The 12,017-nt window shown below is 43.5% G+C and overlaps 1 protein-coding gene across 1 annotated transcript; it reads right to left on the bottom strand.

The window, feature by feature from the left end:
• Window positions 1-759: 759 nt before the first annotated feature.
• Window positions 760-11,028, bottom strand: crebl2 (cAMP responsive element binding protein-like 2). Its single transcript, XM_080022525.1, has 3 exons — window positions 10,824-11,028; window positions 9,561-9,758; window positions 760-1,850 (listed from the first exon to the last, which is right to left on the bottom strand). Exons 1-3 carry the CDS (start codon window positions 10,836-10,838, stop codon window positions 1,710-1,712), a joined length of 354 nt encoding a protein of 117 aa, XP_079878651.1. The 5' UTR covers window positions 10,839-11,028; the 3' UTR covers window positions 760-1,709.
• Between the last annotated feature and the right edge of the window lie 989 nt (window positions 11,029-12,017).

Below are 12,017 nucleotides of genomic sequence, written 5' to 3'. Positions count from 1 at the left end.
TCAAGGCATCAAGGCAGACAAACACCATTTTTGACTAAATTGAACTTTTTGTTGTATGTAAATCAAATCACCAAATTCAAAATTTATCATCACCTATGAAAAGTGAGTTACTGGTTCACGTTTATTTTGTTTTTTAGCAACATCCGATTAATTAATTGAGCCATTCAGTATCTGGCATCTTTGGACTGATGACTTCTCATATCATTCCGAGTTCTGAAACTGCCCGAAAAGCGCTGGAGAAAGTCGTTGTAAAGATTGAATGGATTGAATTTGCTTTTAGTTAGGTTGGGTGGCAAAGGTTTCCTTGGCAGGTTTGTACTGATTCTAGATGCATCTACCTAAAAAAGACAAACAAAAGACATTGTGAATGATTGTTTTGACACATTTCCCCTATTGCTCTACTTTTTTGTAAACATACCTTACATTGTGTAATGGTCCTTGTGATACACATCATCCTTTACGAAAGTTTACGTAAACTGTTGACTCCTGTGATTTAAAGATTGATGCTTGACACAGGAGGGGAAATTTATTTAATAAAAGATATATGATGAGTTTTTTTCTTTAATGTGCTTTTTATGAGAAACTCATATACAGAAACCGTAACTCCATAACTTTACAATAGGTTAAGCTTTGTATTTATATTTTTCTATTCATATATATTGGGGGCTCATCGACCACCAGACCGGCACTTCAGACTCGGTTAAATGTACTCGTTATTTTCAGGCAGTTCAAATAATGTGCAAGCATTTTTGTTGGGGATGATTTTATTAGGAAGTGTGGTAGAAGATGAAGGTTTTCTGTTCCTACAAGAAATGAACCAAATTGCAAAGAAAAACATGAAAAATGAACCTATTAAACCTATGCCCTAATAAATAATGTTCTAAATTGAAGAGTAAATAATCAGCGTGGATTTAGGGCTCAAACTATGAAAAAATTAAACAACAATCAAGATTTTGTCAGTCATCATGCAGGCTTTTTTGCAACACAAACTGGGATTCATTGATTTGGTCAAATTGTAAAGGGCCAACATTAACATTCTTAAGAACAAAACTGACAGGTTTAACACAATACATTCATAAACAAACACAGAAAAAAAATTCTGCAAAGTGCTTTCTTAGATTGAATACAAAATACAAATACAAATACAAAAATATCTCCGGACCACACATCGACAGCCCTGGACATTTCCTGATGCAAGCTGGGATGTACTCCATATCCGGCAGCTGGGCATTTTCTGTCTTTCGTAACCACCAATCTCTCCAGTTATAATGCTGCGCCGGAAAGACCAAAAACGTTCAAAGTAATTAGCAATTATATTGTAATAAACTGAACCGGACAGGTTACAATATGTTCCTTCTTTTCAGTTTGCGCTTCCGAACAATCCAGTGGAATTCAGAAGGTGTGGTCACCGGTAAAAACCACATCATATAGATTCAAATAGTAACCAGACTTCGGGTTTTCACACAAAGAAATATTTATGTCTCTGTCATAGCTGTATTAGTCCATTTTACCAAGTGCAAACTAAGTGATAGGTTAATTGCATCTTCCTGTAAGCAATATTGTACTTTTTCCAAAAATGTGATGATGTTGTAGATTGAAACGGGCGGACCCTGACCCTTGCCTCCTCCCCTATTCCCTGGGGTGCTCAGCCCCCACCCCAGCATCGGGACGTCGGGCTGTAAAAGTACTTTTGAGTTTGCCCCTAGGGCTTAACCAGTGGCGTTGCTCTTCATGTTCTTGGACGTCTTAGTGCTGCTGCATTGGATAGTCTTCTGGTCGTCGCCCGTGAGCAGAGCCTTGATCTCCGAGGGGATCTTCCCCTGGTCCATGGCCGAGCACCACTGTTTGTACTGGTGAGGAGGGGAGGGGAAGGGGTGGGTGGGGGGACAGGGCACTCGTTTAGGCGAAACTGTGCACGCAAAGGGATGCAAGGCCAGAAGAAGACCTCAAGTTCAAGCTTCAGACTGGTATAGTGGAAATATCATGCTTGGTGATATTTCTCATTTATTGAGCCTATAATGGTTTTTCTTTTGCACATCAAGTGGCTGCTGTTCACTAGACCTAATTTTAAATGCATTAAGGGACGATATACTTGGTATTGACGTAAGTTTCATGTATTATGCCACTGCATACAATTTCATCACTTCTCTTGTATAGAAAACTGACCTACCACATTAATGTTATAATTACTGCAATATTAACCTTAAAGACGCTGCCAGCTGCCAATTTGTATAATTACATGAGAAGTTTATGATCACTGAGAATTGATGTGAAGGTTTGGCTTTAGCCAATGTTTATCCAGACTAAACATTGGCTACAATTTCTAGATTGTGTAACCCAGGGGTGCCCAATACGTCGATCGCAATCGACCGGTAGATCACGAAGGTAGTGCGGGTAGATCGCACGCCATTCAAAAAATAAAAATAAAAAATAAAAAAATCTGCAAAGAAAAGACAAAACCGTGGTCAACATGATCAGTTCAGTTCAGTAGTGCAACTTCTGTCCTCAAAGCTGCAGCACCATGATTTGGGGAACTTTCAAAACCTTGCATCAAAGCTGGAGACCCAAGGGAAGGCAGGAAGGGGAGGGGTGCGAGGAGCGCCCCAACAGTGCACGCTACACAGAGCAGATTGAAAAGTGTCTGTCAGACTTGACAAACAATTTCAAGGTGCTTTACTCAAGCCAATCGCTACATTTATGTGCTTCCCATTTAGGGAAGATATTGAGGTTGATTCAATCGCATCAAAAATTGTAACACTGTTTCACCTGAACTCGTCTGCAGTGGAGGATGAGATGTTGACACTACAGGCTGACATTCAGCTCAAGTCCAGGGCTCATGGACCGTTCTGGAACTTACTCACAGAGGAAAATTACCCAAACATGAGGAAATGTGCTACTTCCTTGACTACATTATTCGGCTCTACTTATTTATGTGAGTCAGCCTTTTCCCACATGAAGATTATTGAGTCGAAATAGCGTTCCACCATGACGGATGATCATTTGGAAGCTGCTTGAGGCTGGCTACCAGTAGCTACTGTCCGGACTATGCAACCCTGGCCAGCTCCATTCAGTGCAAGTCAGCAGAGTAAGGTAGTGACCATAAATGTATTTAATGCTATTGTGCCATAAGGGTTCATGCAGGGATGCAAGGTACGCCAACATATGTTGTATAGATGAAGTATACTCAGTATATACATATAAATAAATATATTTAGCATTTTTTAATGAAGGTAGATCATTTTGACCTGGTCAATTTAAAAGAAGCTCGCAAGCCGAAAAAGAGTGGGCACCCCTGCTGTAACCCTTTTCTCTTAGGAGTAAATACAGATTTCCACACTTACACATACAGTAGGTGTAATTTTTTTTTGGCATGACTCAAATGAAAACTTTCAGTAATGTAACAATTTCCCAATTACACCACCAATTGATAATGTGTTAGAGCCAGGGGACAAATTCACCTCTTCTTTGCTAGTTTTTACAAGCTAAGCGCTAGGGCTGCACGATTTTGAATAAAACTAGAATCACGATTTTCTTGATTAGAATTGAGATCACGACTCTCTCACGATTCTTAGGGACACATACACTACTCACAAAAAGTTAGGGATATTTGGCTTTCGGGTGAAATTTATTGAAAATGTATAAAGTTCACGCTACAGTGATATTATATCATGAAAGTAGGGCATTTAAGTAGAAGCATGCAATGGTTATTTCCTCATCTCAAACAATTTTTTGAAACAAAAGCCAACAACAGTGGTGGGTTTACCACAACAAAAATGTCTCAATAACTTGTCATGTGCCCTTGAGCATCAATTACAGCTTGACAACGACGTCTCATGCTGTTCACAAGTCGACTTATTGTCTGCTGAGGCATGGCCCCCCACTCTTCTTGAAGGGCAGCCCTCAGGTCACTGAGGTTCTGGGGTACAGAGTTACGAGCCTCTACACAGCGACTCAGTTGATCCCATAGGTTTTCTATGGGATTCAGGTCTGGAGAAAGTGCAGGCCACTCCATTTGAGGTACCCCAGTCTCCAGCAGCCGTTCCCTAAGGATGCCGCCTCGATGAGCTGGAGCATTGTCTTCCATGAAGATGAAATTAGGCCCGTGTTGTTCATGAAGGGGCACAATTACTAAATTAATGATGTTATTCAGGCAGTATGGGCTTGTCACTGTACCATTCACAAAGTGTAGGGCAGTTCTGTATTGACTAGACACACCTGCCCACACTGTAACACCACCACCACCAAAGGCTCATCTGGTGACAACAGTGGCTGAATGCATAGCGCTCTCCTTGACGTCTCCAACATCGTTGGCGGCCATCATTTCTGCTCAACGTGAATCGACTTTCATCAGAGAACAGCACTGAGGCCCACTGGTCCCTCGTCCAGCGTAAATGCTCCCTGGCCCATGCAAGACAATGATGCCTGTGCCTGGTGGTGTTGTCAGGTACCCTTGCAGGTCGTCTAGCACACAGACCACGCTGATGTAAACGGTTTGGAATGGTCTGACGTGACACTTGGGTGCCTCTCACCTCCCTTAAATGTGTTAGGCCCACGGCCTCCCAGCACCACTAGAGGCCGCTCTTGCCTCATCTGGAGCTGCCCCCTTGAGCCAATTGCACACACCTGGGATCAATTACCTGCATCACTCCACACAGTATTTAGTCTCCAGCTTCCCAGTCATTCTTTGCAAGACCGTCAACAAGCTTACCCGAGTTGTACAGCTACTGGTTCCATTCCTAGTTCCAAGTTCCTAGCTCCTAGTGCTTGTTTCAAGTCTCTAGTCTATGTCTCTTTCTTTCGTCTTCCACTTACCTGCTTGTCTCCTCTCGTCGACCCAGTCCGTCCGTCCTTCTCCATCCAGCCCGGTTCCCCGTCTCTCCACCCGGATCCTGGACCCCTCCTCCCGGTCATCATCATCCCTGCCCAGCCCTGCTCCATCCCTACCTGACCGGGTCCCCCCAGCCAGCTCCACCGTGTGGGCTAATAAACATCTTTTGTCTGCCTCCCGTCTCCCCGTGTCGTGCGTTTGAGTCTCCTAGCCCTGGTCGTGACAGTACGGTCTGGCCAAGAAAACATGGACCCAGCCGACACAGAGGGGCTCCGCCGCACACTCTGGGACCAAGGAGTGTTGCTTGGTCAACATGACCAGGCCCTCCGGGACAATCGGGGAACACCTCCGGACCATCTTGGCAGCCGTCAGCAGCCTGCAGATTCCTCCGGCCCTCCCTCCTACCTCCTGCAGGGCTCCCAGCGCCTGGTGGAGGGACGCCTCCGATAGCGCTCGCATCGCATTCCTTATCTCCTTCCTGAGAGGGGCAGCTCTCGGTTGGGGTTCCGCGGTTTGGAGTCGGGGGGGCCCGTGAGTCTCTCCTACGATCTGTTCACCCGCGAAATGAGGAGAGTCTTCGGCCGCCAGAAGACTCCCCTCCCGCCGCCAGGGTCCCCGTAGCGTCACCCGTCCCTCTCCCCACACCGCTCGAGGTCAAGGGGCTGACCGGGTCACATCTGACCGGGATTACCCACCAGACCAGGCCCCCCTTGAGCTGCTGCTCTCTGGCAACCACCGTGAGTCCTTGAGGTTCTTCCTCATAGATTCCCCACTGAACCCCCTGGTTCTGGGGTACCCCTGGCTCCAGACCCACAACCCTCAGATGGACTGGCACTCGGGCAGCGTGAGCTCCTGGAGCACACACTGCCAAGCCCACTGCCTCCGCTCAGCCTCAACCCCGCCGCCGGACGCGCCGCCGGGGGACCCCAAGAGCCCTGACCTGTCCTCGGTTCCTTCACAATATCTGGATCTGGCCCATGTCTTCAGCAAGCAGGGCACGTTATCCCTACCACCTCATCGCCCCTACGACTGCGCAATAAACCTCCTGCCAGGCGCCCCATTGGCAGCCTCCATTGGCCCCATTGGCCGAGGGAGGCTGGAGATGGACCCCAAGAAGGTGGCCGCAATGATGGAGTGGCTAACCCCAGCCAATAGGAAGCAGCTCCAACGTTTCCTCGGGTTTGCAAACTTCTACTGGCGCTTCATCCGTTCCCCGTCTCTCCACCCGGATCCTGGACCCCTCCTCCCGGTCATCATCATCCCTGCCCAGCCCTGCTCCATCCCTACCTGACCGTGTCCCCCCGGCCAGCTCCACCGTGTGGGCTAATAAACATCCTTTGTCTGGCTCCCGTCTCCCCGTGTCATGCATTTGGGTCTCTCCTAGCCCTGGTCGTGACAAAATGTGCCTGGAGTTGAGTGGCATCCATCATCCAGTTACGCAGGGCACTGTTCACAATGAAGCACTCATCAGTGTGGGATGTGGCCAAAGGACGTCCACTTCTATGCCTTTCTGTGAATCTTCAAGTCTCTCTGTATCTCTATTGCAACCTGCTGAGGACACTGTGACACTCTAAGCTCAGTGGCCACTTCCCTCTGAGAACATCCTGTTTGAAGCCTCACAATGGTGAGGTACTGTTGATCAATTTGTTGGTGTCGTGTTGGTCTCATGATGTCAAAATATAAACAGCATGATGAAGAGGACTGTTTAAATACCAATTTTAATTGAACCAGGAAATGTATTGCTCGATTCATGGATCAAACACCTGTTGTGAATTTTGCCATTCAGCTCCTTGTTAGAGAACAGCAAGTTGTGCAAAAAGTACTGAAACACTGAACAGTTGGACACGTGCATTCAAAAGTTAAGAGAAGGTCAAATTAAGTTCACCTGTAAAGGTTATAGTGCATTTTAGGTTCATCCTGAAATTTCACCCGAAAGCCGAATATCCCTAATTTTTTGTGAGTAGTGTATATTGTGTGTTAATACACGTTTTGGACTGTTACTCATGACCATTTGCTTATTGAATTGAGCGTAGTGACGCAAGAATTGCTAATGATTTGTTCACAGCGAACAAATCTTTTAAATTACTCGGGAGTCTTGAGTCACTCTGGCAAAAGAGTCGTTTGTGAGCGACTCTGTAACTGCAGCCTTCACACAGGCTGAACAATAAACCTTGAGTGAGACTTGAGTCTCGAAAGACATCTGCGAGTCACAAGTCACACAACTCAAGCAGAGGCAATGAGTACTGAACTGGATCACAAAGGACAACTCCTGGATCTCGCACACGATCGAGGATCTGTGAGTTGCGAGTCATGCATGCGCATCAGCCCATGAGAATTCTATTCACAACTCGACTCTTTTGTCTCTCAACCACCCGAAATTACATCAATTGAATCAAACGAACGAAGAGGAAAAGGGAACAAATATTTTTACTGAGTCACTCGTAAAGAGTCAAATCCCAAATAAAAAGAGTGTCTAACTTTTCATCACATTCATATAGTGAGTAGGCTTTGCATTGCAATTTTAATCAATGGCTATAGCAGAGCCAGAGTGTTAAGTAAGTTGTACTACTTATTTAGTTAGATGCACAAAATAATGCAGCTGGTATCGTTTTGATAAACCCGTTCTGCTCTGGCATCTTCCACGAATAGGGGTGTCACAATTCCCCAAATCCACGATTCTATTTAATTTTCGATTTTAAGGTTATGATTCGATTCGATTTAAACATAAGTATCTTTTTTTTCTCAGCACTGACGGCTATGTATGCTATTGTATGCCATTTTGATTCCACTTGTTTCTCAGTAAGAAACTTTGAGTGTAGTCACCTTAAATCATTATAAATAATGTTATTTTCTATAGTGGTATAAGTATAAACAAAATATTTCATACAATTCCATCGATAAAATAAATGCATGGGAGCAGTAAGACACAGCAAGACAAACTTCAACACACTGAAAGTGTGTGTTGTACGTTCTTCTCTAATCTGACTTTTTTTCAAATTTTATTCATCGTACCATAGCATCGTGTTCCGTTTAACATTTTTATCTTATCCTTGACATCAGCACACTTTTTTTTTTAATTATTAGAACGCACAAGCTGCAAACTCCGGCACCAGCGGAGCTTCGGTTTTGTCCCCGCCCATAGCTCCGCTTCAGCGATACAGTACATAGTTTATTTTCAGATAATGTAACATTAGAGATCATATTTATTTTGTCTTGGTGGTCAAGATCCATGTCGAACAATATTACCCACAAAAATACGGGAGAATAGCCAACCTGCTTGTGATTTCCAAGTTTGAATTTGAATGCTCATTTCGATTTAAAATCAGAATCGTGACACCCCTCGCTATCCGCGACGCACAGTGTATAATGCCGCTAACGTTAGCTTAAAACACTAGCCTGCTATATTATTGTATGCGGTTGATACAGTTGTAAACAAAGGCTTTGCGCATAACATTTAACATGTCTAAATCCCCAGTCAACTCTGGAAAATCATATTATTATTTCCTTTACTGAACTAAACCCAATGTAATGTGTTTGCACCCTGACCTGTTGGAGGTGAACTGGGTCAGTCATGGAACCCTATCATATTTTTGTTTCCGCTAGGCTTAGGCGATCGTGCAAAATTCCAAAAATATACATGTAGGAAAGAAACGAAAATGAATAGCTCTAAAATAAAATGACAGGCAGGGGAGCCGGTGTGCACAGCTGTCTGGAGGAGAAAAAAAAGAAACTCAATTCCAATTCTCTGAATTAGGTTTAGGACTTTCATTCTCCATACAAGTAAGAAACTAAGGAAACAAAATAAATCTAAATGTTTCTCTATGAGATAATATTATATATTGCTATATTATAATCACAAGATTTGCAAATTGAGCGGCAGTTATGTGCAGGGGGTGGGGCGGGTGTCTGAGCACCTGGCCCATGGACCCCATATTTCCCTTCTTATCGGGGCTTTATTTTATTTTATTTATTTTTTTAAACGGGTATCAAGGTAGCGGATTGTCTGTGCAAGATAAATTCATGAGAAATTCCTCATGAACCCCGGCACACCTGTAGTGTCTGCACAGGGCAGTGCAGATTATGGGCGCCCCGATGGGGTGTCTCCTCCCAGTGATCAGCGCTTCGCTGTGCTGCTCCACTGTGTTGCTCCGTTTGCCCAGAGCGGCAAAATGACTCGAACCAGAGCTGGGGTTCCATGTGCCTTTTATTTTCTGTTATTTTCTGTTTGAGCAGAGGGAAAGTGAGACCCGATCACCAGTGGTTACTGGACAGATCTGAGTGGAGAGGGAGAGACCCTCTACCCCTTCTCTCCCCCTCTCTTCGTTCCAGTTTCAGAACACGGTAAAATGCACATACACTGTTTCAATTCTCCGATTTTTCCTGGCGGATAAAAAAAAAAACCAACAAAAAAAACCATCTTTCAACAATGTCAAACGTGATCGATGGAGTCCATAGCCGATAGAAGTTTTAATTGTAAATTGGCCCAAGCCTAGTTGATGCTCTCCCTGTTACATTTTTCATGTTGTGTAATGCGTTGTTCTCAAAGGTTGAAGTAACAGAGAAATTATAAGCGCTTGTTTTGATACAACTAATCTCCCAAACGCAAACGCAACAGGATTGATCGAGATTACGATTTTAATATGTTTAATTTTGCAGCCCTACTAAGAGCTAGATGAGCAGGTTTCTAAATGATTCGGGCTCTGAATAAGACTGTCGGGTGGCTTGCAGTTACCATCTCCAGCTCCTCCCTCAAAGCGCAGATGGCCCTTTCCTTGCTAGACACCAACTCCTCCAGGTACTGGTATCGCAGTTTCTTCCGGGCTCGGCACTCCCGCGCACTCTGTCTGCTCCGTTCTAACTTGGCTTTCAGATCGATCTTGGCAGGCTTGCGTCCCCGCTTCCCGGGTTTTTTCACTTTACCGCCCACTATCTGTGGAGAAAATCGGAAAAAAGGCAACATTATTATTTATTTACAGTGAGTGAAATCTTTCATATATTTTCCAAAATTACTATTTTTGCTCCTGCAAGAGATAGGACTGGGTATCCTAATTTAGGAACGGGGGTCAAAGTCAATTTTATCATATTGAAAATCAATATGATAACCTTTACTTTGACACCCGTTCCCCTTCCTGTTTGACTGGCCAAATTTTCCATGGCTATATAAAATTAGTTGATGTATTCTAAGACAAGCCCAAATTGACAATTAATTATTGATGTTTAAGAACATGTATAATTACACCTGATTTGCCATATTGGTTATCACACAAGTAGTAGACGCCCTGCAAACAGGCACGACAATTAAATTTATACCATCGGTGTCACAATAAAATATATCCAAGACATGACTGGTTTTTAATCAATAATAAGTAAGGGATAATGTACAGCCAGCCAGTAGGTATAGCAAACTAACTCCCAACACAGCCCTCAAGCCTCAGCTGGCTGCCCATCATCCTGCTCACGACAGCTTCTTACTAAATAAAAGAAAACATTGAGATGCAATAATGATTGGAAATGATTTTAAAACTTGTATGTCTAGTTCATTTCACATGAACAGTTAACAACACCAAACGTAACAACCCTCTGGATCAACAACTACAAGAAATTGTTATAATAAATACGATAGAATATAATATAATACATATGAATACTAAAAGTACTGAGGCAGGGTTCGGGCGTCTATTCCATTTCAAAAACCTCCCCACTCGTCCACAAAAGGCAATTTCTTTATTTAAAGACAAATAAGTTCAAACCACTTAAGGGTTTTCTTTTTATAGATCAGTACATGTACATTTAGCGGTTTATATATCAGCACATTGTCTACATTCGGCATTCACAGAAGCCTATGTTTATTATCTACACACATGTTACAAATTAGGCAGATTATATTCTGTAACATCGAATATGTCCCACATTTAAAACAAACGTGAAAATAGCACGTTGTCTTTTCAGTTTGCAGACATTAAAACGAGATAGTCGCGGTGTTTTCTCTCCTCACCTTGTTGTCGTCCATTTTGGTTCAATTTGACGTCCAAGCCGCGTATTAGAATACTTAATATTATGTTATGGTAGTTCTTGCTATAGCCGGCTGCATTTAATCAGCGACTATTCGAAATAGTCTTCATATCGCTGTGAGTCAGTGTTGTGCTGAGAAAATCTCATGTTTACATAACACTCAGCACAGTGGACTCACTTCCGGCGCTGATCCGATACCGGAAGTTCCCAGGCTGAACGGCGAACACGGCACCGGGGTCTGTACTGCCGCTCAGCGGAAAAGAGGACTAATGTCAATCTCGCGGTGAAAATGAAAATGAAAATGAAAATGAAAATCACCCCTACCTAGTCGACCTCTCGCAAGCCACTCTCTCCACGCACTTGTTTTAACATTTTTTTTTATTATGCCGTCGCCATGTTGGAGTGTGTCCCATCGTCGAGCTAAACGGAGTGAGTAAGAGCAGCTGAGCAGCCCTTCATGACATGATTAGATCATTCATGGCAGATCCAGGGTCAGTTTTCTCTGATCAATTATCGATATACTGTAGTTAAGTTAAAATGGGTAATCAGGCGGGTTCCAAATCAGGTCTGTTCCATTCCACTATTACAAAAAAAAAACAAAGCACTGATAATATGACAACTCAAAATGATCGTACATTTCTGTGTTTTTAATTATTGATTGTACATCATTTAAAGGCTTCAATTATAGTACAAATATGTTAATTATTATACATCTGGCAATGCTGATGCTGAGGGAACTAACATGAGGGATGACCCAGCATGCATTGCGATACCAAAACATTGCTGGTGATGAGTAATCCATGTCAACAGGGTCTGGTATAAATGGGCAGTGCTAAACCCTGTCGATATTTTTGGGGGAAAAGAAAGGAAAAATATGGTTCCCTTGTGCTGCACATCTGGCCTCTTATGGCATGTTAATAAGTGACTTGAAACTGATTATTTCAAATTTTGGTGAATCCACTAAATTCAGCAGCACCAAAATCAAAACAACAGAGTCTCAGTAATGTCAGGCTGCAGGGATAGTTCTCATCATTCGTAATGTGCAGCCCAGTCATCTCAATATCAGCATATTAGAGCATCCTGTGTCACTGAAGGTACAGAGATGAGAGGGAGATGCACTTTACTTTTCTGTGTGCCTTGTGGAGTACTCCCCAGAGTACTCCACAAGGCACACAGA

This window comes from Zeus faber (genome assembly GCF_960531495.2).
Source record: "Zeus faber genome assembly, chromosome: 21".
Classification (NCBI taxonomy): Eukaryota; Metazoa; Chordata; class Actinopteri; order Zeiformes; family Zeidae; genus Zeus; species Zeus faber.
The sequence above is the reverse complement of the archived record's forward strand: the minus strand, read 5'-3'. Positions and strand labels throughout refer to the sequence as shown.

Excerpts from the sequence above, each read along its gene's own strand:
- crebl2 (XM_080022525.1), bottom strand. Across the intron at positions 1,851-9,560 it reads TGAGGGAGGAGCTGGAGATG|TACAAACAGTGGTGCTCGGC; the intron begins GTAACTGCAAGC and ends CCTCCTCACCAG.